General features: G+C 53.7%; 1 protein-coding gene across 4 annotated transcripts in view; it reads right to left on the bottom strand.

Annotated features, from left to right (window-relative positions):
* Positions 1-20,813, bottom strand: part of MYRF (myelin regulatory factor) — a 42,200-nt gene extending 21,387 nt beyond the window's left edge. For all 4 annotated transcript variants that reach the window (XM_059848594.1, XM_059848596.1, XM_059848595.1 and 1 more), the window contains exons 1-3: positions 20,568-20,813; positions 3,040-3,127; positions 1,950-2,276 (exon numbers count right to left, since the gene is read on the bottom strand). In XM_059848594.1, coding sequence (XP_059704577.1) covers positions 1,950-2,276; positions 3,040-3,127; positions 20,568-20,613 — 461 coding nt within the window. In that variant the 5' untranslated portion in view covers positions 20,614-20,813. The remainder of the gene's footprint in view (positions 1-1,949; positions 2,277-3,039; positions 3,128-20,567) is intronic.
* Between the last annotated feature and the right edge of the window lie 213 nt (positions 20,814-21,026).

Raw genomic sequence — 21,026 nt, 5'->3', positions numbered from 1 at the left:
TTTGGCCCTGACTGTGGAACACAATCCAAAAAAAAGTGGGACCTCCCAGTTGCCTTTTCCAGCGCACTCACGGCTAGGGATGGCAGGACCAGGTCATGTGTGGTGGCACAGCAGGGACAGGGAGGGAGACCATGGCACATTCCCATTTTCCACAGGAATTCCTTTCCATTCACCCATCCTACCCCATCAGCTTTATGGATGCGAAATAATCCCAGACAAATCCCAGTGCTTCCTGGATGAAAGCCAGCCGAAAAGCAAACAAATCAAAGAGGAAAAAGCACAGGACACACTGCACCAACTCTGCCCCTGACAGCACCCACAATTCCAGCTGGGAACCAGGACACAGGATCTTCCTGGACCAGAGAAGCCCAAGGCCACCCAAGGCCCATTGATTGGATTCTCCTGGGAAGCTGCACACAGCAGGGCCTGAAGAGGGCTGAGGTAGGGTGATCCCAAAAAACCCCTTGCCAAAAAACTTCCCTCTTCTTCCACCTTCCCTTGGAGCACCTTTCCATCATTCCCTTCTCACGCCTGGCTGGAGCATCTATTCCCAGCCTTATTTCCAGGCTCCTTGCCATGTGGGATCTGAGTTCATACTGTATTTCCTAAGGACTTATCAGGATTTATGCACCAGCAAGCCAAGTCTTGGCCAGTAACAAAAGGGAAGAACACAGTCCAAGGAATCCAGAAGGCTGGAAAAGGTGGACACTGCAGAATTCCCACTGGGAGGTAGTGTGGCTGTGCCCAGTCCAAGGGAAGGTTTGTTGGTATCTACCACCTTGTCCCTGAGCACATGATGGGATGCTTGGGCCAGGAAGTGGATTCAATTATCCTTATATGTCCCTTCCAGGATATTCCAAGATTCTCCACTGGAAAAAGCCTGGTGTAAGGGGGAAGAGTCATTCTGGGATGCCGAGGGAATGCTGCCACCAAAGCTGATCCAGTTCAGCTACACCCAAACGAGGTCTCCACCTCTGACAGCAAGGTGTGATTCTTACTCATGACATCCTGCAGAATTCCAGATGCATCCAGAAGAAAATGACATAACAAGGCATCACTTCATGCTTTTGATTCTGTCTAAGCTCCAGGAATCCTTCTGGGATCACTGCAAGGGAAAACCCCCTGGTCTGGGAACAAAAGAAAGGCAGATTTTTTTCTTTTAGCTTTCTGGGATGTCTTTCCAAGTTCATCCAAAGGGTGAAAGTTGTTGATTGAGTGTTCCCAAATTTGGGAATCCCCACGTTGTGCTTGCTGGCAACACTAGAGGGCACAAGGCAGAGGGAGAAGAACCATCCTGGCCTCACTGTCCTTACATCCATAATCCATCCCATGGGAGAAGGCTGTCTGGGGCCACCACCACCTAAAGATCCAGGCTGGAGCACAGCTTACTGATCCCTTCCTTCCATCCCGGAGAGCAGGAACCACATCCTTTCTCCTCTTGGGAATGACTCTCCAGCTGGGTCTATCAGCAATCTCAAAACCTGCCCTTCCTCTTCCCCAGAGCTTGTTGAACAGGACACATCCAGCTCAGATCCATCTTCTCCTCTGGAGCAGAGCATCTACAACATCGGGCCATGAGAAGAACATCTCCCTGCCCAGTGTAGTGAATTATCCTCTGGAATAGTCATGGCAACATCCCAGAGGCTGAGTTCCATCCCAGAGACTGAATTTTGTCTTGTTCCAGTTTATTCTGTGTCTCTTCCTCCTCAAAAAATGCTCCAATGTTCTCCCACCTGCAGATGTCCAGCAGAGGTATCCAGTACTCTACGACGGCACAGGGGATGGTCCCAAAAAACCTTTTGGGAAACTTCAGGAGCTCCACTCACCCAAAACCAAGGACTTATCACAGAGCCACGCTGCCACATGCCACAGCTCCATGGGACCCTCCAGTGCCACCAGCCTGGAGGACCCTCCATCCCAGCACCCACCCTTATCCCATTCCCACTCACCCAGGTGCGTAGGAGGCCTTGGGCTCTGATTTGATTGGAGGGACCACGCTGTTCAGGCAGTGGCCAGCCAGGAAGCCCTTGGGCACCACCATGCCGTTGTTGTTGTTGCAGTTGAGGTGAGCTCCGTAGGCGGCTCCGCAGGGATTGGCCAGGAGGGGACCATGGCGGATGGGGAGCTGGTTGCCGGCGGGAGGGAGGTGGAGGGCAGGGCTGGGAGAGGGATTGCTCACGCTGCTGATGGAGCTGCTGGGAGGTGCAGGGATGCCAGCAGAGCTGGAGGGCTGGGGGTGTGTGTAGCTGGTGGGAGCAGGGATCTCAGGGAAGCAGCTGAGGGAGAAAATGGGACAGCATCAAGGCAACAGGTCAGTGGGACTGATGGAAGAGTCCAAAATCCACCCAGGAAGTTCTGAAGTGCCCAGGACAGCAACCTCAAGGAATGTGTAGCCAGCAGGATCTGCTCACCGTGCTCCAGCTTTACAGACCAGCTATGCCAAAGATCCCCACCCTGCTCCCAGGTTCCCTTGGTGCTCTCCAGGTCTACTCCATCCTCCTTCCCAAAGCTGGGGTACACAGGGAGATCCCTCCCTTCTGCAAACTCATACAGTCCTGGGGATTTAATCTGAGCTCCCAGTGCTCTGATTAAGGAAAAGTGTTTATGGTGCCCTTGTGGGGGATAAAAAGAGGGGAAAAAAAAAAAGACTGGGAAAACTTGAAGGCAAGAAGCCAGGAAGACAGGAGAAAGAGCTGGGAATGATAAAGGAGCAAAGAACAATCCAGGAAGACTGGAGAGGCAGAGATGATTCCTAAATGATTCCTCAAATTTCAGGGCTGGAAACTGCTCAACAGGTTTCCAGAGAAATTCTGGCTGCCCCATCCCTGAAAGTGTTCCAGGACAGGCTGGGCAGGGCTTGGAGTAACCTGGAATAGTGGAAGGTGCCCTGCCCATGGCAGGGGTGGAACCAGATGGGCTTCAAGGTCCCTTCTGACCCAAAGGCTCCTTCCCACCCAAACCATTCCAGGATTCTGAGATCTCTCCATGGAAAAATCACAAGGAACAGCATTCCTCCTGCAGAGCAAGGGAAGCACTTACATTTCTGGAGAGTCTTCCTTGCTGATGTACTCTTCCAGGATGCTGGTGTCAATGTTGGATGGTTCCAGAGCTCCATTAATGTCGTGGCCTAGAGGGGAGAGGAAGTGGAAGCATGAGCCAGGAGAAGGACAGGAAAGGGCCTTGGAAACACCACCAGGCCCTTACACAAGGAACTGATCTGAGAATCATGGAATAATGGAATGGGTTGGGAGATCATCTCATTCCAATGCCCTGCCATGGGCAGGGATGACTCACTAGATCAGCAGATCCCCAGGGACTGCCAGCTGTCCATACCCACTGCATCCCAGTGTAAAGCCTCATCCCAGGACACGGGGCACGTGGGACAAGCCAGGGCGGGGACACAGACACATGATGGGAAGCAGATCCTTTGGGTTCCCTTCCAATTCAAGACACTCTGTGATTCCCTTTGGACCCTTTGCAGAACACTGGAATTCTCCACCACAACCTGGATCAACTCCCGACCTTCCTCCCTTTCCTCTGCTCCACGGGCAGGCTGTGGATTTCCCTGTCCTTTCTCCAGAGGGCTCCTCCTCCCCTCCCTGCCCTGTTCCAGGGAAGCTGGGCAGGGTTTTGTTGACAGAAAATCCTTCCTTTATCTGTCTCTCCCTAGTGGGAGTCCGGAGGCCGCCAGGGCTGGAGCCAGCCTGCGGTGCCGAAGGCACTGCCAAGAAAGTGGAAGAGAAGATCCAACTCCCCCTGCTCCGATAAGGAAGTCAGTGAAAGACCATCCTGAAAGACCCCACGTGAAAGCCCAGGAGAAGCCCCTGCCCGCCTGGATCCCCCAGGTTCTCGGGAAAGGTCACCCGCTGATCCGCAAAGGCCGGCCCGGGGGGCTCCAGCCCACCCCGGCCAATTGCAGCTCTCCCTCTGCAAATCCCTTTCATACCAAGACAGGCAAATCGGCAGAAATAAATCCAGCTAGGAATTCTGCCAAGCGGACAGGGTGTGTGTGGATACAGGCAACTCTGCCTTAGAAACCTTGGCTGGAGGCGGGGAAAATCCCAGGGAACCGCTCGTTTTTGGGACATCTCCATGGCAGAGCCCCGGGACCTGGGGGACAGGGTGAGGGTGTTCTTGCATGTGAACACAGGAGCAGGATGTGAACATCTGGAGCAGGGACACACGATGCTGCTTCCAGGTGAGCACTGAGGTGAGGAGAGGCCAGAGCAGGCAGAGCCTCCAGGATCTCCAGCTGTGCCAGCACCTCCCATATGGAGTTGCAGATCCCAAGGGAGCACAGGGGTGGCTTCTGTCCCTCCACTGTGGCAGCCACATTCTATCCTGAAGTTCCTGGGATGTGGTAGCTCCACCCTCTTGTCCTTGGAGTTCTGGGAGCTCACTGATGGCCACCTGTGTGTCCCTCGCTCATCCCTAAGGATATGGGCTATAGCCCACTCACAACACTTCACCACAAACACCTCTCCCAAGGCACCTCTTCAAGCCCTCATTGTCATCCTTTAACATCCCTGAAACCTCCTGCCAGGGATGAGCACTCCAGGAGGGTGGGAATCCTCTCCATGCTCCGTTGCCTCCCTCTTAGCCAAAAAAACCCCTGGGCTATAAATCACAGCATGCCTGGGGCAAACACCCACCCCAAAGGCCATCACGAAACTTGTTTTCATCCCAAGTTTCGGCACTGGGATCCACGACCAAAGCAGCAAAAAGAGCACTTGGCCCATTTTTGTGACTCAGCCTGTCCAAGAAAAGTCCAACCCCAGAAGGTTTCCCTCACACCTCCACACTCCAGGAGCTCCTCCGTGGTGGAAGAGCAGCCCAGGAACCCTCCAGGAAGGATGAGAAGCCCTCTATAGACAGCAGGATGCTGCGCTTCCCGATTTTCTGAGGGTGCTGAGACCCTGGCACAGGGTGCTCAGAGAAGCTGTGGCTGCCCCATCCCTGGAAGTGTCCCAGGTTGGATGGGACTTGGAGCAACCTGGGCCAGTGGAAGGTGTCCCTGCCCACAGCAAGAGGGTGGTACTGGATGAGCTTCACAGTCCTTCCAACTCGAACCATTCCAGGATTCCTTTGCTTCCTTGAAGTCACCTTGGGGAGGGCGAGATAAGCCCAGTGACGCGAGAGGTGCGTCAGGGCCGGGGGGGAGATGTGGCTGCCCACCAGAAATCAAGGACCTTCCTCTGCTCCAGAACAGTGGGATTTGCACAAATCTAGGGATATCAGGGCAGGGACAAGGAATGTCCCACCACCCAGAGCTTCCATGCAGCCGGGCTCTGACCAAAGCCAGCTTAGGTGATTAATTAAAAGCTAATACTGCTCCATAGTCACGAGATCCCGATGGCACCGGCATTCTCTCCCCCTCCCAAGTGGGGATTAGTGGGAAGCCACCGAGGAGGGAGGCTCAACACCCACATGGCTCTGCACGGGACAGGCTCCCACATCTCATCCCAGCAAAGAAAGATGGAGGAGCCCAGGGAAGCACTGAGAGCTCATCCATCCCAAACCTGCCAGGTTCCTACATCCCGTCCTCCTCCTGTCCCTGGCATTGCCACTCTGCTCTCCCACCATGTCACTGCTCCACTTTCCAACCCTTCTCTGGGAAAAGAGCCATGGCAATCCCAAAAAACCCCAACCTCTGCCTGAAGAACAAGAAGTTAAAACCCTCAGCACCCTCCTCGTGAGCAGAGCCAGGCGGGCTGAGGCCCCTGGACGTGTGAGAATGTCAGGAATCCCAATGTTTGGACTGGTTTTCTCTGCCTTCCCCAAACCTCCAAACAAGCTCCACATCCCAACAGAGGTGCTTCCCACCCTGCTGCCCCCTCCCTGCCCCTGCTCCAATCGGCTCATCCCTCCTGGTGGCACCTTCCCAGCTCCTTGTCCCAGTTTTGGGTGCTCCCAGAGATGGGCACAGGGCCATAGGGCTTGGAAAGAGTTAACAGAGCTTGGCCTCTGTGAACTGTCATATTTACAGGTCTGAGGGATTTAACCCGGAATTTTCCTGGAGTGATAGGCTGAGAAGTTTATGGAATTTCTATTTATAACAGTCCCCCCTCCCTCTCCAATTCCTACTCTGTTGCCTGTCTTCAAATCACCCCTAATCCTGCCTAGGTCACCTGGGGGTGGGGAGGAAGGGAGAGAGCTGGAGAACTTCATCCCGGGATGTGCTAACACGAACCAGATGTGGGAAGCTGGAGATGATGACGAGGTCAGCACTCAGCAGGGGCTGGGGAACATCAGCCAGGGGTGGGGGGACACTGGGGAGGAGGAGGAGAAGGAGCAGGAGAAGAGTCTGTGCCAAGCCCAGAGCTTCCCAGTGCCATTGGAGCCATGTACCAGAGAATTTTTGGGGAAAACTGAGGTGTGGAACAGCCTGGGAGGTGATAAAATACCCAAAATGGTGCACGGTGGAATAGGATCAGGAAACCCCAGGAACTTCTGGTTCCATGTGGTCCCTCTCCTAACGGTCCTCCAGCACGTGCTGGAGCAGCAGTGGGACACATGGATGAGCAGGACGCACGGCACGAAGCTGCACCAGGAATTACCTGGGATGCCACAGCAGTGCCGGTGCTTGGCAAGGCAGAGAGCCCCGGCACTCCCTGGGCTCATCCCTGTGTCCGTGCACCAGGGCTCGGTTGTGCAATCCTCAGGCCAGGCTGCAGCATCGGCACATTCCCGGGGCCCCGCGCCGCTCCTCACCCCCTTCTCCCTCCTGCCGTGTTTATCCTTTGGCCCGGGAGGATTGGCTGCTGGCCTGGCCGCGAGCACCAGGAATCCGGCCCGTGGCAAACAAACCAAACACCGCCTAAGCCCGGGCAGCCGCAGGGCCAGTGCTTGGCTTCGGAGCTTCTTCCCATCCTGGATGGCTCTGCCACGCAGGGAGGAGCTGCTCCAGCTGGGAATAGCATCCCTCCCGTGCCTGCCACCTCAGTGAACCCAGAGACTTGGGATGCACACCTGGACAAAGCTGCTTCCATAAGGAACAGCAGGATGACGTCCCTATTGACCCACATGCCCAACCCTGGGCTGCTTCCATCCTTTCTGGTGACCCCGGAGGAGCCCCTGGCTCCCCCTGGATCCCAGCCCAGCATTCCTGCTTAATTAATGCTCTTTATTACCTGACTGGGATGATAACCAGCCCCCAAATGGGGCTCCTGTAACCGGAGCAGGACACGGAGCCAGCGCTCCCACAGCTCCCCAAAGACCACCCCAGAGCCAAGTCCTGGCTGTCCAAGGCATTTCCAGGGGATCCCAGGCCTTTTCTCTGATCCACAGCCCCTCTTCATCCCATTACTATCATCCTTTGCTCCCCCCAGGAATATCATCCTGGAGCAGTTTCCTTTGGATTAGCACACCTCTGGTCCCTACAAATCCCAACCCAGCCCATGTCTGTTCTCATCACAAAGAGTGGGACTGTCCCAGGCAACGCTGAGGTTCATCCATCTCCTGTGTCCCATACTGGGGACATTCCCCAGCCAGCCCATTCCCAAGGACAGCCCTGTCCTTCCAAAGCAAAGGGGCAGCTCATGCATCCCCTGCTCATACCCGACCGAAAAACACAAGGTCCAAATTCCAACTAATTCCACACCAAAAACACAGCCAAGGATGAGCTCTGGGATCTGTGGGATAAGATCCCAAGGAAAACACCAAACTGAGGGGTAAGGATGTGGGGGTTGATGAGAATTCAGCTGTCATGGAATTAAAATGAACTAATCAACAGAGCTATGGATACGGGCTTGGAACAGACACATCCTACCAAACCTTCTACATGGAGGGGCCAAGATTGTTCCCAGTACCTGACCCCTCCTTCCTGGGAGTTCCTGGAGAGCCCCCAGCCAATATCCCAAATTCAACCCCTCTGCATTCCTAGACAAACTATCCCATGCCAGACAGGGCAGGGTGCAGGGAAAGCCATGATCAGGGATAGGGATAGAGGACAGTGGGATTTAGCCAAAGCCCCAGACTGAGGGAGAAAAGAGATTTACAGGGTGTCCAGGAAGACTCAGGAGCAACAACCTGGGTAACAGTGAGCCAGCTCCAGAGGCAAAACACTTGGAATAATGAACTGGCCTGGTGGGAAGTACAACCAAACCCATGGCAGGGGACTGGAACTGGATGATCTTTAAGGTGCTTTCCAACCCAAACCATTCCAGGATTCCCCAAATACCAGAGGCATCAGAGGCAGAAGCATCCAGAGGCAGCAGCATCTTCCTGTTCCCTGGAAAGCTCTGTCTGCTCCTACATAACCCCACAACTCCTTAGCTTACATCCACAGATTATTATACTTGGCAAAAGCACCTTTGGATGAGGTGGACAAGACCCTGGGAAACACCCCAAACTCAGGGATAAGGAGTTAACACCCTCCATTCCCCATTCCCAAGAAGACAAAGTGTTGACGGGAGACACCCCAAGTCACAGAAGCGTGAGGAGCCAGAGGAAATGATCCTGCTGTGCCATGGCAGGCCATGGGCATGTTCCTTGGGAAACTGCAGAATGAAGAGGCAGAAAGGATGATCCTCCCTCCCAAACTTCCCTGAGCCCTCCCTCTGAGCACCTTCTCTGCTCCAACTCTCGTGGAATTTCCCCTCATCTCCCCTCACCAAAGCTGCTCTCCCTCCTGCATCCCTTTCTCCTGGCAGCTCCCCACCCTTGTCCTGGCCTTTCCCCCGCCCTTGCCAGCTGTGAACCTTGGCATGGATGGAGCCATTGTCCTGGGAGAACGGGGGCCGAGGAGGAGGAGGGGAAGGTGTGAGGAGGGACACAGAGGCGCGTTTGTCCCTGTCCCCGCGGCCGTCAATGCCGCGCTTGTCCATTCATGCTCTCCGAGGGCAGGAACAGCGGCTCCATTTGGGAGGCTCCAAGGTGCCTGCCCAGGGGGGCACATTGCCCTGTTTGTTTGGAGACAACGCCTTTATCTCCCTTCCCGGGATGAGGGTGTTGGAGCAGGGACAACAGGACCGGAGGAGGCCACTTCATCTGGCGGCTCCCACTGCACGAGGCAAGGGCCTCATCCTTGGGGACAACAGGGATGGGGAAAAGCTCCTGAGGATCCCTTCTGCTGAGGTGCCTCACCTGACCTTGTTTTATCCAGACTGCAGCTTTGGGGGGACAGGAGGGACATTTTCCATAGAATAATGTGATGTGGATGAGCTCCCAGACATTGCTGTGGTGGTGAAGGTCCGTATCCATATCCCACACCATTCCCTCAGAGAGAATTATTGCCAGAATGGATAAAAAATTAATAATATAATTAGCAGCTACATACCAGTGCCAAGAAGAGACTTGATCCAGCTTCCCAGAGCTTTCCCATGCTTGGCAATGACCCGGAGAGGGAACACTCAGGGAATCACAAGTAGTTGACAAAGTTGATGGCAGATCCTGAGCTGCGATCCTGCTGCTCTCCTAGTTCCAAGCAAAGAACTCAGGGATGCAGTCCCTGGACACTGACCTCGCTGCAGGGCACCACTGTGACTCTGGAAAGGCTCTTAGGGAATCTGAAGAGCCAAGATGAGCCACGATCAGCTCAACTCTAAAGCATCCACACTACATACAGAGGGAACTTGGGATAACTCAGGATTTGGAGAGGTGCTGCCTCTCCTGGAAACCCTCCAGCACAAAACAATCCTTAGGGAGGGAGATTAAGAATAGAACAGCACCAGGATACAGGAGAAGAGGCAGCCAAGCATCACCAGGAACACCGTGTCCAGCTCGAACACATCATTCCCTCCCTTCCAACTGGGAGGCACCAAGGTCTGTCCAGGTTGGACAATCTCCAGAGGAGACTGGGAAGAAAAAGCAGAGCCACTTATCTAGATGGGACTTTTTCCAGGGCTTGGGAAGGGCCATCCCAAGTTTTGTGCAACCACCACGGATCTTTCACAAGGAGGAGCGTTGGGTCACCAGGGTTTTCCTGCTGCTCACACAGCTGGGACGTTTGCTCTGGAGTTGTCTCCCAAGAAAACCATCACAAGGGGCGTCAAATGCTCCCACAGCCAGGTGGCACAAAGCTCCCAAGGAGGATCCCGCTTTTCCCAGGATCTAACATGACCAATAGAAGTGGGACAGGTCCAGGGCTGTCATTTCTGTCTCTATGATCCCACAGTAGGGGGTGGAATTGGATGGTCTTTAAGGTCCCTTCCACACCAAACCATTCCAGGATTCTATGCAATTGAACTCACTATTGAAACCTCAAAATTCCCTAGGGATTACTGCCATGCTGGCTATTCCCACATCCACTTTTCACAGGGAACTGAGGTTTCTTTTTTTTTTTTTTTAAAAACACCCTTGTTTGCCTTTTCTGACCAACTCTGAGCCATCCTGGAACATATTTCCTGCTCCAGGGATTTAGCAAACACTTCCCAGACAATACAGCCAAGATACCAAACGTGCTGCTTGGATCCCGTCCATCCCATGAGCTCCCTGGGTGTTCCTGGGATCACTTCAAAGTGCTGGGCTGGCTGGAGAGCCCCAAATCCAGAGGGAAGGTTCCTGGCACGATACCTGAGGATGTGCCATGGGGAGGAGAGGATCAGGAGGTCCCTTGGGAATGGGTGGGAATGAGTTGGGTCCAAATTAAATACCAGGCACAAGGATTTTCCTAGCAGAGACCCCCAGGAGGGGATGGGGGTCAAAAACATTCCAGGGGGACCTTCTTGGTCTCCACAACTCCCTGAGAGGAGCAAGGTGGGGGTCAGGCTCTGCTCCAAAGGAATGTGGGACAGGACAAAAGGAAATGGCTACAAATGGCACCAGGGGAGGTTTAGGTTGGATATTAGGGAAAATTCCTTTGTGGAAAGGGTTGTAAAGCACTGGAACAGGCTCCAGTGACGGAGTCTCCATCCCTGGAGGGATTTAAGATCTTGTGGACGTGGCTCTTGGGGACACGGGATAGTGGCGGCCTTGGTAGTGCAACACCGGGGCAATGGTTGGACTGGATGATCCCAGGAGGCTTTTCCAACCTAAATGACTCCACGATTCCATGATCTCTGCTCACATGGGGGGCAACAAACTCCCAAGATTCCAGGTCTCTTGTTTCTGTTCAATCGCCTCTGCAAGGGATTATACAGATACAAGAAAGGAAGAGGTGGCAAAGCCCTTTTCTCCTGGCAAAACTGGGATGGTGACCTAAATCTCATGGATAAACTCCCTGTGGCAGTGGGGAAAAACCTTCAGAGCTAATCCCTGCTGCAACACAACTGGCACTGAGGGAAAAACACCTTAACAACATGAGAGTGGGGAATGGTTCGACTCTGCGATCCTGCATGGTTTTCCAACTTAAACTTGACTTTTTATAGGTTGGAAATCCTGTAAAAATCCCTCTCAGTGATCATTCCTGACCTGTTGCATCCACAGATACCCACTGGATGTCCAGAGCCACACTACATACCAGGAAGTAGGAAAGGTCCCTGCCTTGACATTCTACAGCCCATCCTGTTGGACTGGGTTGAGTTTGTCCAGTTCTTTTTTCCGAGAACACCAGCACAACTTCCAGCATCCAAACTCCTCATCCTGGGCTGTGAAAGCTGTTCCCAGCCTGCAGGTCCTCACAGGGCTGTTCCCTATATCCCTCTGGCTCCTCAACGCCGTGACGCAAGTTCTGGAATATCATTTATACCCAGCAGGTGTTGGGCTGGAAGGGACCTTAAGAATCATGCAGTGCCACCTTTTCCATGGACAGGGACACCTCCCACTAGTCCAGGTTACTCCAAGCCCTGTCCAGTCCAGGCTCGGCCTTCCCTACAGATCAACCTCTCCATTCCAATACCTCTTCCCAAAATCTGAATTAAAACATGACAGAACGGAGGGGACATGGGCAGGCAGGATTTCCTCCTGCCCAGAACTCCTCAGATTTTGGGATAGATGGGATCTCATCTGGGAAAACCCCATGTGTGTTCAGGAGAGGAGCACTGACCGCATTATCAGCAAGCAGCCAACTGTAAAAAGGTTTGATGGCCCTTATAAAGCTCTGTTTTCCAAGTTTTCCTTTACTTAAGCAGGTGTTTAATTCCCAATAAAGTCAAAGCATCCTTTTTAATGCTTCCATGAATCAATGTCCATAAACCCTGGCTAGTCATAACACAGGAGATAAGCCAAGATCCAGCAGGCTGATAAGATGTTTGCTTTCCTGTTTATGCGGATTTTGAGCAATCAGCATTCAGGATTAAAAGTCATAAATTATGTGGATGCCCCAAGCCCTGGAAGTGTTCAAGGCCAGGTTGGACGGGGCTTGGAGCAACCTGGGATAGTGGAAGGTGTCGCTGCCCATGAAACAAGATGGGATTTAAGGTCCCTTCCAACCTAAACCATTCCAGGATTCTATAAATCAACGAATGCAACCTCCAGTTCTTCGGATATCACACCTGAGCTTTCAAAAAATCCTGTTCCATGCCCACCCCACAACCTCTGCACTGTCTCCTCCCCACCAAACTACTTGGGTAGGAAAACCAGAACAATTCACTACTCCATAGCAAAGTTGGGGTGATACCAAAGACTCCATGGAAAAAAAACCAGGGAAAACCAAATCAACCCCAGCAAAAATCCCTTTAATGCCTGGTTTTTACACCCAGGCTGGATCCAAGCACTCTGAGGCTGTTTAAAATTCTAGCCTTGGCTTTTCCAACCAGTTCTCCTCCCCACCGCCCCAAAACCCAGGGAAATATACAAGTGTTCGCACTTGGCAACATTTGTGGACAGGGAATTCCACAAGAATTTTGTCCACTCCATTTGCAGCCAGGCCTGGCCACTCTTCCCACCTTTCCCTCTCCCTGTTTGGAGTAACTGCCCCAAAGCAGCCAAAGTTCAGTGAGATAAGTGGTGGACCCTGAGTGTCACGTTACATTTTCCCTTGGGAAGAAGGCCTTTCCTTCAAATGCACCTTGAACGTGCCCCAGGTGCCGCTGGAAGCCGGCCTGGAGCGTGGGATCCTGGGCTGGCCACGTCATCCACCATCACCGGATCGGTGAGAAGATGCCATGGATGGGGGTGGAACTGGATGATCTTTAATGCCCCTTTCAATCCAAAGCATTCCAGGATTACATGTCCTGCTGTGCAGGAAGAACAGGGAGAAGGAAGGTCAGTTGGATAAGCAAGTGCGTGCCAAGCATGGCAGTCAGTTGGGATAAAAGGATATATCCACAAAAATAAAAAGTGAGAGCCACAGGACAGCCAAGTGTGGTATCCAATCATAGAATCCTGGAGTAGTTTGGGTTGGATGGGACCTTAAAGCTCATCCAAGTTCCATTGACTGCCATGGGCAGGGACACCTTGCACCAGCCCAGGCTGCTCCAAGCCCTGTGCAACTTGGCCTGGGACACTTCCAGGGATCAATCCACCCTCCACTTCTCAGAGTTCCCATTTACCCTCCACAGCAGCAGGACACCTCCCTGGTTTCTGCCACTGTCTTGTCCCTGTCTGTCCATCCCTAGTCCTGCATCCCTCTGAAATGCCCCATGTTGATGGTTGTCCCTCCTGCATGACGCTGGAGCACGGGATGGGCACCCAGAACGCACCGGTTTGGCCCCAAAAGCCACGAGACTGTTCCTGTTTGTGTCTCCAGCCACAGCTGCTCCCTTGTCCTCTGGCACGGCACACGCTGGTTAATCATTCCTCAGGCACATTCAGTGTCCCAGGATTCTTATCAGGGAGTGCAAAGTCCAATCAGCAACACCACTGGGAAGAGGCAGGAGGGTTCCCCGGCAAGGGCGGCAAAGCTGTGCCGGAGCAACGCCATCCTCAGGCTGGGATACACGAGAGGGATCCAAGGCATCAGCTGGGAAGTGCCCATGGGTTCACCTGCACCTTCCCAGCACAGCTCCCAGCTCCAGATCATGGAGTTCTGGAATGGCTTGATCTGGAAGCAACTGTAAGGATCACCCACTCTCTTCCATGGGCAGGGACACCTTCCACTACCTCAGGTTGCTCCAAGCCCCATCCAACCTGGCCTTGGACACTTCCAGGGATGGGGCAGCCACAGCTCCTCCAGGCAACCTGCTCCACCACCCTTACCACCAGATCACTCCACCCATTCCCACCAGGAGGAATCCGTAAGGCCCCTATCCAGAAGAAGGAAAGCAGAACAGGATCCCATCTCTCTTCCTTGAAATAACCATGCCCAGGAGCCATTTAATTCCCTCTTTCTAGCAGCTGGGATGACTCTGTCCTGGAAGGGTTCTCCCTGATAAGGGTGAGGAAGCAGAGGGAAACCTGTCTGGCATCCCATGGCTCCTCCTTGACCGGGATTCCTTTCCCATCTCCCTGCAAGCAGCAGCCCTTCCACACCCCATCCCACGCACGGGCTCAGCCAGATCTCTGTGTCACCGTTTCCATGCTGGTCACACCTCCAGCATGACTCCTTCTAACCCGCCCCAACTGCCACCTCTTCCTGAAGTTCCTCCCTGTCTGTGCCTGGGCATTGCTCCCAGGGCACCAGCCTGTGGAAGGGACATTACCCAGGACACGGGCAAAGTTCCTCCTCGTGGAGCCTCGTGCTGACACCACCTTTCCAAATCCCAGCCTGGCCTTTATCAGGCTTTACGGATCCACCCTCTCATGAACAGCTCTCTGGCCTTACTTCACCTGGACATCTCTTGCCCTTTTCCCAGGATTAAGGAGTTTTGGGGTCCAGGATAAAGGAGTTTTGGGGAAATGGGAGGGAGAAACACCATCAAAACCATCACAAGACCGTGCCAGAAGCGGCGATGTTTGGCACCATTCTTTCCCTGAGGAGTGGACAAGGATGAGTTCTTTGGCTGAAGAGACTCCAGGAATCTCCTTTCGGGATGGATGTGGCAGCTTTCCACTGGTGACCAGAATGCCACTTGGGTGTGGTGATGAGCTCAAGGGAATGTTTTTCTCTCTTCCCTGCCCTGCTCAGGCCCTGGGATTGAGCTGGACTCAGCAGCATCCTCAAGTCACTTGCTCCTGTTGAAGGCTGACCAAGCAGGGTGGGCAGAGAAGTTTCAAACAGAGAGAAGAGAGAGGAGAACCAGGGAACAATCCCATTGGGAAGAGAGATGGAGAGGCAGAGGGGAAAGCAAGGCAAGCCACAGAAGAGCCGGGGGGTCCGTGCCGTTACCTGCTCGGATCCAGCGCATCCTGAGCATGGTGAGAGCCGATGTCAAGCTCCTGCCGTATCCCTGCTCTCTCCCTGGGTCATTATTCCCTGAGCTCAGCTCCTCCAGCTCCCAGGGCTGCTGCTGCCTGCTGGTTTTTCTATTCCCTCCGGGAAGAGTGGGAGGGCCGGGGAGGCTGCCGGGCGGCTGCTGCTCCGCACTGGGATTTGGGACCGCGAGGGGATTACCCGCAGGGACGGTCATGTGTTTGTGCTGTACCAGCTGCCCCGCGCCCATTCCGGCACGGGCTGACTCCCGGCTCCCAAAGAACTCCGGGCAAAGCCTCTTACCTTCCACGGCGCCAGCCAGGCCCCGCAGCGACTGTCACCTGCGCCGCCACCTCATCCCAAGCCGCTCCTCCCGCAGCCAGGAGCCCCCCCCCGGCTGGGATCACGCTGGGCTTTTCCAAGGTGTTCTCCCCCTGCCACAGCAGCTCCGCGTGGGAAAAGCTCTCTCCAGCATCAAGTCTCGGGAATGGATTTGGGGGCAGGCAGAGGGAGTGAGCAGGAAGCCCCAGAAGAGCCAATTTTTTTTTAAGGCATTCCATGAAAAGTCATGTTCTGATCTGTGGAGTTGCATTTCTATGTCAAGCCCAGGAAACTAAAACATGGGACACCAGGACAGATCCCCCAGGTTCCACTGGCCTCCTGCCCTTTCTGCTCCCAGTTTTCAGCCTCAAGATATCCCAAAGCAACAGGAAGACTTGGAAGGAGTTCCTGGATTCTAATGGACGTGCTGGTTTACACCAGCAGGAGTCTGACCAGTGAATTCCTTCTCCACTCATTCCCACTACCACCACCAAATCCCCCTTATGGCCCAGCAGGAGGACAGGGGGCAATCCCAGCTGTCCTGGGGTCACCTCACTGCCTCAGCTCCAATATTCTCTATTCCTTCATCCAAGGAACACAGGGAAATGTTCCAGATCTCTTCCTGCAGGGCGACACTTTCTCCTCACAGGCACCAAGTGCTCCATAATCAAAATCACCAGGAATATCACCAACATCAGGAACATGGAAACAGGTTGTCCAGAGAAGTTGTGGAAGACAGAGGGAGGGTTTAGATGAGATATTGGGAATAAATCCTTCCCTGGGAGAATGGTGAGGCCCTGGAATGGATTTCCCAGAGAAGCTGTGGCTGCCCCATCTCTGGAATGTCCAAGACCAGGTTGGAGCAACCTGGGATAGCAGAAGGTGTCCCTGCCCATGTGGGACTGTATGATCCTTAAGGTCCCTTCCCACCCAAATCATTCCAGGATTCCACCACACATATCCAAACATTCCTATAGGCAAAACCATCCACTCCTGGTCACTCCGAGCTCACACAGCCCAGCACCCCCTGCACGGACACACGGCTGCTCCACAGGCAATATTCCCAGGGTTCCAGACACTTGTGTTCCATGAATACCTGTGGAGCTGTTGGACAACCTTCATGGAAACCTTCCCCTTCTGCTGAACCAACTCGTCTTTCCCAGCTCCGCCTTGACCCCAAACCTGCTCAACTTCCAGTGCTCGCTCTCCTTTCTCTGCTCCTTTCCCAAATTCCCGTTTCCCAGCCCCCGCCGGCCCTGCTCCTGCATCTTTCCCGCTGTACATTCTTCCCTGAGCCCTTATCTCATAAATTAGCCGGGAGAGGGATCCCAAATAGCTGAGCTGTGGCGTAAGCGTTTCCCTGAGGCAGGGGCGGGCGGGAGCAAGGGAAAGGTTGGGAGCAGGATGCCAGCCAAGGGTCAGACGCTGTCAACTCCCTCCTTCTCCTTTGAATCCAAACACAAACGCTTCAGGAACACTCCCAAACCCATGGAAATCTCCTTTCCCTCCCCTGCCAGAACCCCCCAGCATCCCACGCTCGCTGCTCCAGGATTTTTGCCTCAGCTCTCCTCAGCAGGATGGTCCTGGGCACCTCCAAACACATGGATCAGCCATGCTAACACAAACCACAGATTTGGGAAGATTCCTGAGCAGGAAGGGATGATCCATCAGGATCATCCAAATCCAACTCCTGGCCCTGCATAGGACAACCTCAAAAATTCCACCATGTGCCTGAGGACAACAACAGTCTTCCCATCACAGGAGAAGCCCAGCTTGAGGACACTCAATATGGAAAGCCAGGATTGCATTCCCAGCACCTTCATCCACGAAAGTGTGAAGTTAATCCCAATGCACCTTTTCCCTCAGAAACTTTTCCCTAGCCTATCCCAAACATCAGAGGAAAGCCTGGGATCCTTCCCATCACTTTTCTGCTTCTCCATCCTCACACACCTTAGATCTTACCCTCAAAGAGCAGACAGCCACATTCCAGGGAAATAAGGATATCTGGGAAAACAAGGATACCCAGGGAAACACAGATATCAATGGAAGTAAATCCAGGAAAACAAGGATATCTAGGGACACAAGGATACCCAGGAAAACAAAACATCCATGGAAATAAATAGATCTAGGAAAACAAGGATACCTAGGAAACAAAAATACACAAGGAAATAAGGATATCCAGGAAAACAAGGATATCCAGGAAAACAAGGACACCCAGGGAAACAAAGGACACCCAGGGAAACAAAGGACACCCAGGGAAACAAGAACAGCCAAGGAAATAAGGAAATCCTGTCTGAGCAAACACCAAGAAAAACTTAGGAAAATCCAGGTCCATCTCTCAGGGCTGAGAAAACCGGGGGCACCAACCAGACCTAAGATTTTGGGAACATTTGCTTCCCAAAACAAGCCTGGCTCTGCAGATGGGATCAGCCAAATTCCAGTATTTGGAATGACCACAGGCACCAGCTCTTCCCCAGCTGCACCAGCACAGCCCCCACTCCCAAACGTCTCCATGAGGAGTCCGGTTAATCCTTGTCTGACACTGGGAAATACCAAGGGCTCAGGGATTTTACCTAAATTTTCTGGGATTGCTTACAGCAGACTCAGATCCTGGGAAAATCAGAGTCAAGCAGAGGAATGAGAATTCCCAAGTTATTCCAGGCTTCTCAGCCTGCAGGAAGAAATCTCTTCAGGGTTGGGATGATCCGTAAGAAGAAGAAAATATTTCACTCCAAGCAAAAAATAGGTTGGAAAATGATTTCCTGATGATGGGAATTCAGTGATAAATTTTAAAGGAGTGACGGGATAATTAATTTATTCCTGTAAATTATTAAATTCTAACAGATCTATTGTTTACCACATCCAAAAACCATTAATTCCTGAGGAGGGCCAGATTCCAGAGTAAATCCAACTCCATGCCATGATTTAAGGCTCTGACCTTCACTCCCAAAAAACCAGAGGATCAGTTTGGCTTCAGAATTCCTTGGAGCACAAAAATTAAACCTGGCACAAGAGGGAAAAACTGAGCAGCAATTCCAGGTGGCAAAACTTTCTTCTCTTCCCTTCTCCCCCTCCAGCTCTGTGTCAGAACAGATGCTCTGGAATAACAGCGGGAAAGGGATCGAGCTGCCCAAACAAAGTCGTGCTCCATGGAATATTTGGCTCAGAGAGGTTTTAAGAAGGATTTTATAGCTGAGGGTAAGAAATATCCTTCAGGCACAGTTTCCTCTATCCTGGATTTTTACAGGGACAGGATGGTTTTGATTCAAAAGAAAAAGAAAGAAGGAGAAAGCGATTAAAAAAGAGAAAAAAGGAAGAGGAAAAAGGGAGAAAGGAGGAGAAAAAAGGGAGAGAAAAGGAAGAAAAAAGAAAGGAGGAAAATAGAGAAGAAGAATCCTAGGATGGCTGAGGTTGTCAGGGATCTTTTGGAGTCATCTTGCTCAAGCAGGATCACCCCCAGCACCCGGAAAGAACAGGAAAACAGTAAAAGAAAGAAAGCTCCATGTTATAATAAAGATACTCTGGGGAGAGGGAGAAATTCCATGTTTCCAGCTGAAGAGACAGAGAGCTGGTCCATAAATAACATTGGGATGCTGAGCCAGAGCTCTGCAGGACTCCCAGGAAGTGCTCAGCACCCCCAGGATGGGAAGTGGAAGAGAAGGATTTAGGAGCTTGGCCCAAGTGAAATCCTAAAACCAAAGGAAACCCCAGAAGGCTGCAGGGAACATGGGCTGGGAGTGGCCGATAAGAGCCCTCGTGGTGAGGCTTCCCATCCTTGCTAATCCTGGAACTCCTGGGAATCTGGGATCATGGCTGGAACAAACAGGGGGTGCTTTTTCCTTTGAAGAAGAGATGCCTTACTGAGAGGTCACATGGATGCCAGGAGAGGAGGAAGCAAGGAGGAAGCAGCTTGAGCTTCCACTCGCTCCCAAGAGCATCTTCTGTTCCCACTTTCCAGGATAAATCCTTCTCCCAGCCAAGGAATGCAAGGGACACCACCGTCCTGCCCCAGCTGCCTCTGGGGGCTCCCTGCACAATCCCACTGCTCCAAAGGGGATCCCAGCTCCAGAGCTGACCCATGGATTGGGATCCACCCCAGGACCTGCTGGGGCAGCGGAGCCTCGCCAGGATGGGCACATTATTCCCTCAAGCAGCACTTCCATGTGCCAGGGGCTCATCCCAAAGGACACAGCCCAGGGCAACTAAACCTGGGCCTGGCAAGGAAAACAAGGGAGGGAAACAAAGCGACGAGGGGGAAAGAGAAGGAACCAGCCACTCCACAAGGAAGAGCGGAGCGTGCCAAGAAGGCCAGAGCAGGGATGGGAACACGGAGCTGAGGCAGGAACAACAATGGGATCGGCTCCCAACGCATCCCAGTTCAGCCATGAGCAACCACATTTCATCCAACAGAGGCCAGGCTCTCTTCCTGACAACTTTTCCGCCCTGCTGGGAAGGAGAGTGATCCACAGTCATGCGGCATCCGCAAGGATCCAGGCTCTGGAAAAGATCTGGGATCCATAGGCCAGAGCCACTGGCATGAGTCTGCTCCAAGGATGGTGAGGGACATTCCAAGGTCCTTGTTGGGGTGGCAGTGGGAATCTAAGGCACGGCATAACACAATTCCCAGGATATCCAGCTTAGCACCCACGGTGGGCACTGGAGGATGCACAACTGCCCCTGGATAGGGATCTGTGCCATTCCAGAGCTGGCTAGGATGGTATGGAGCCAGGCTGGGATTGTTTAGCCTGGAGAAGGGAAAGCTCCAGGGAGACCTTGGAGCCCCTTCCAGTGCCTAAAGGGACTCCAGGAGAGCTGGAGAGGGACTTTGACAGAGGGCCTGGAGTGACAGGACAAGGGGGAATGGCTTCCCACTGCCAGAGAAGAGGGTTAGACGAGATGTTGGGAAGGAATTCCTCCCTGTGCGGGGCTGAGGCCCCGGAATGGGGAATGGGTTTCCCAGCGAAGCTGTGGCTGCCCCATCCCTGGAAGCGTCCAAGGCCAGGCTGGCCAGGGGTGGGAGCAGCCTGGGCTAGCGGGAGGCGTCCGTGCCCGGGGCACTGGGGTGGCACTGGACGAGCCCGAAGCTCCCTTCCCAGCCAGCCCATTCCAAGGCCGATCCCGGCGCTGCCCCCGTTACCTTCAAAGAAGCGCTGCAGAGCCTCCGTCTCGTCCACCACCTCCATGGCTGGGCCATGCACGGGCCGGCCCCGGCTCAGTCCGTGCGGCTGCAGGGGGGCATCGCCCCGGCCCGGGGGGCCCCGCCGCGACCCCCGAGCGCCGTGCGAGCGCCGAGCCCCGCTCTCAGCGCCGGGCTCCCGGTGCCCGTGCCCAGCGCGGCCGCCCGATGCCCATCGGCGTCCGCCGAGCGCTGCCCCGGACTCGGGCTGCCGCGGCCGCTCCTCCCTCCTTCGCTGCTTCCCTCCCTCTTTCCCTCTGTGCCTGCCCTTCCCCGCCCGCTGCTCCTCCTCCGCCCGGCACCGCGCTCGGGGCACCCCCGCCAAGGGGCTGCGGCGACGCCGCCGAGTCGCGAGGTTGCCGAAAGTCACCTAAAAACACTCGCCAGGCGCCGGGAGGAACCTCCGAGCTAAAACAATCC

This window comes from Haemorhous mexicanus, chromosome 6 (assembly GCF_027477595.1).
Source record: "Haemorhous mexicanus isolate bHaeMex1 chromosome 6, bHaeMex1.pri, whole genome shotgun sequence".
Lineage (NCBI taxonomy): Eukaryota > Metazoa > Chordata > Aves > Passeriformes > Fringillidae > Haemorhous > Haemorhous mexicanus.
The sequence above is the reverse complement of the archived record's forward strand: the minus strand, read 5'-3'. Positions and strand labels throughout refer to the sequence as shown.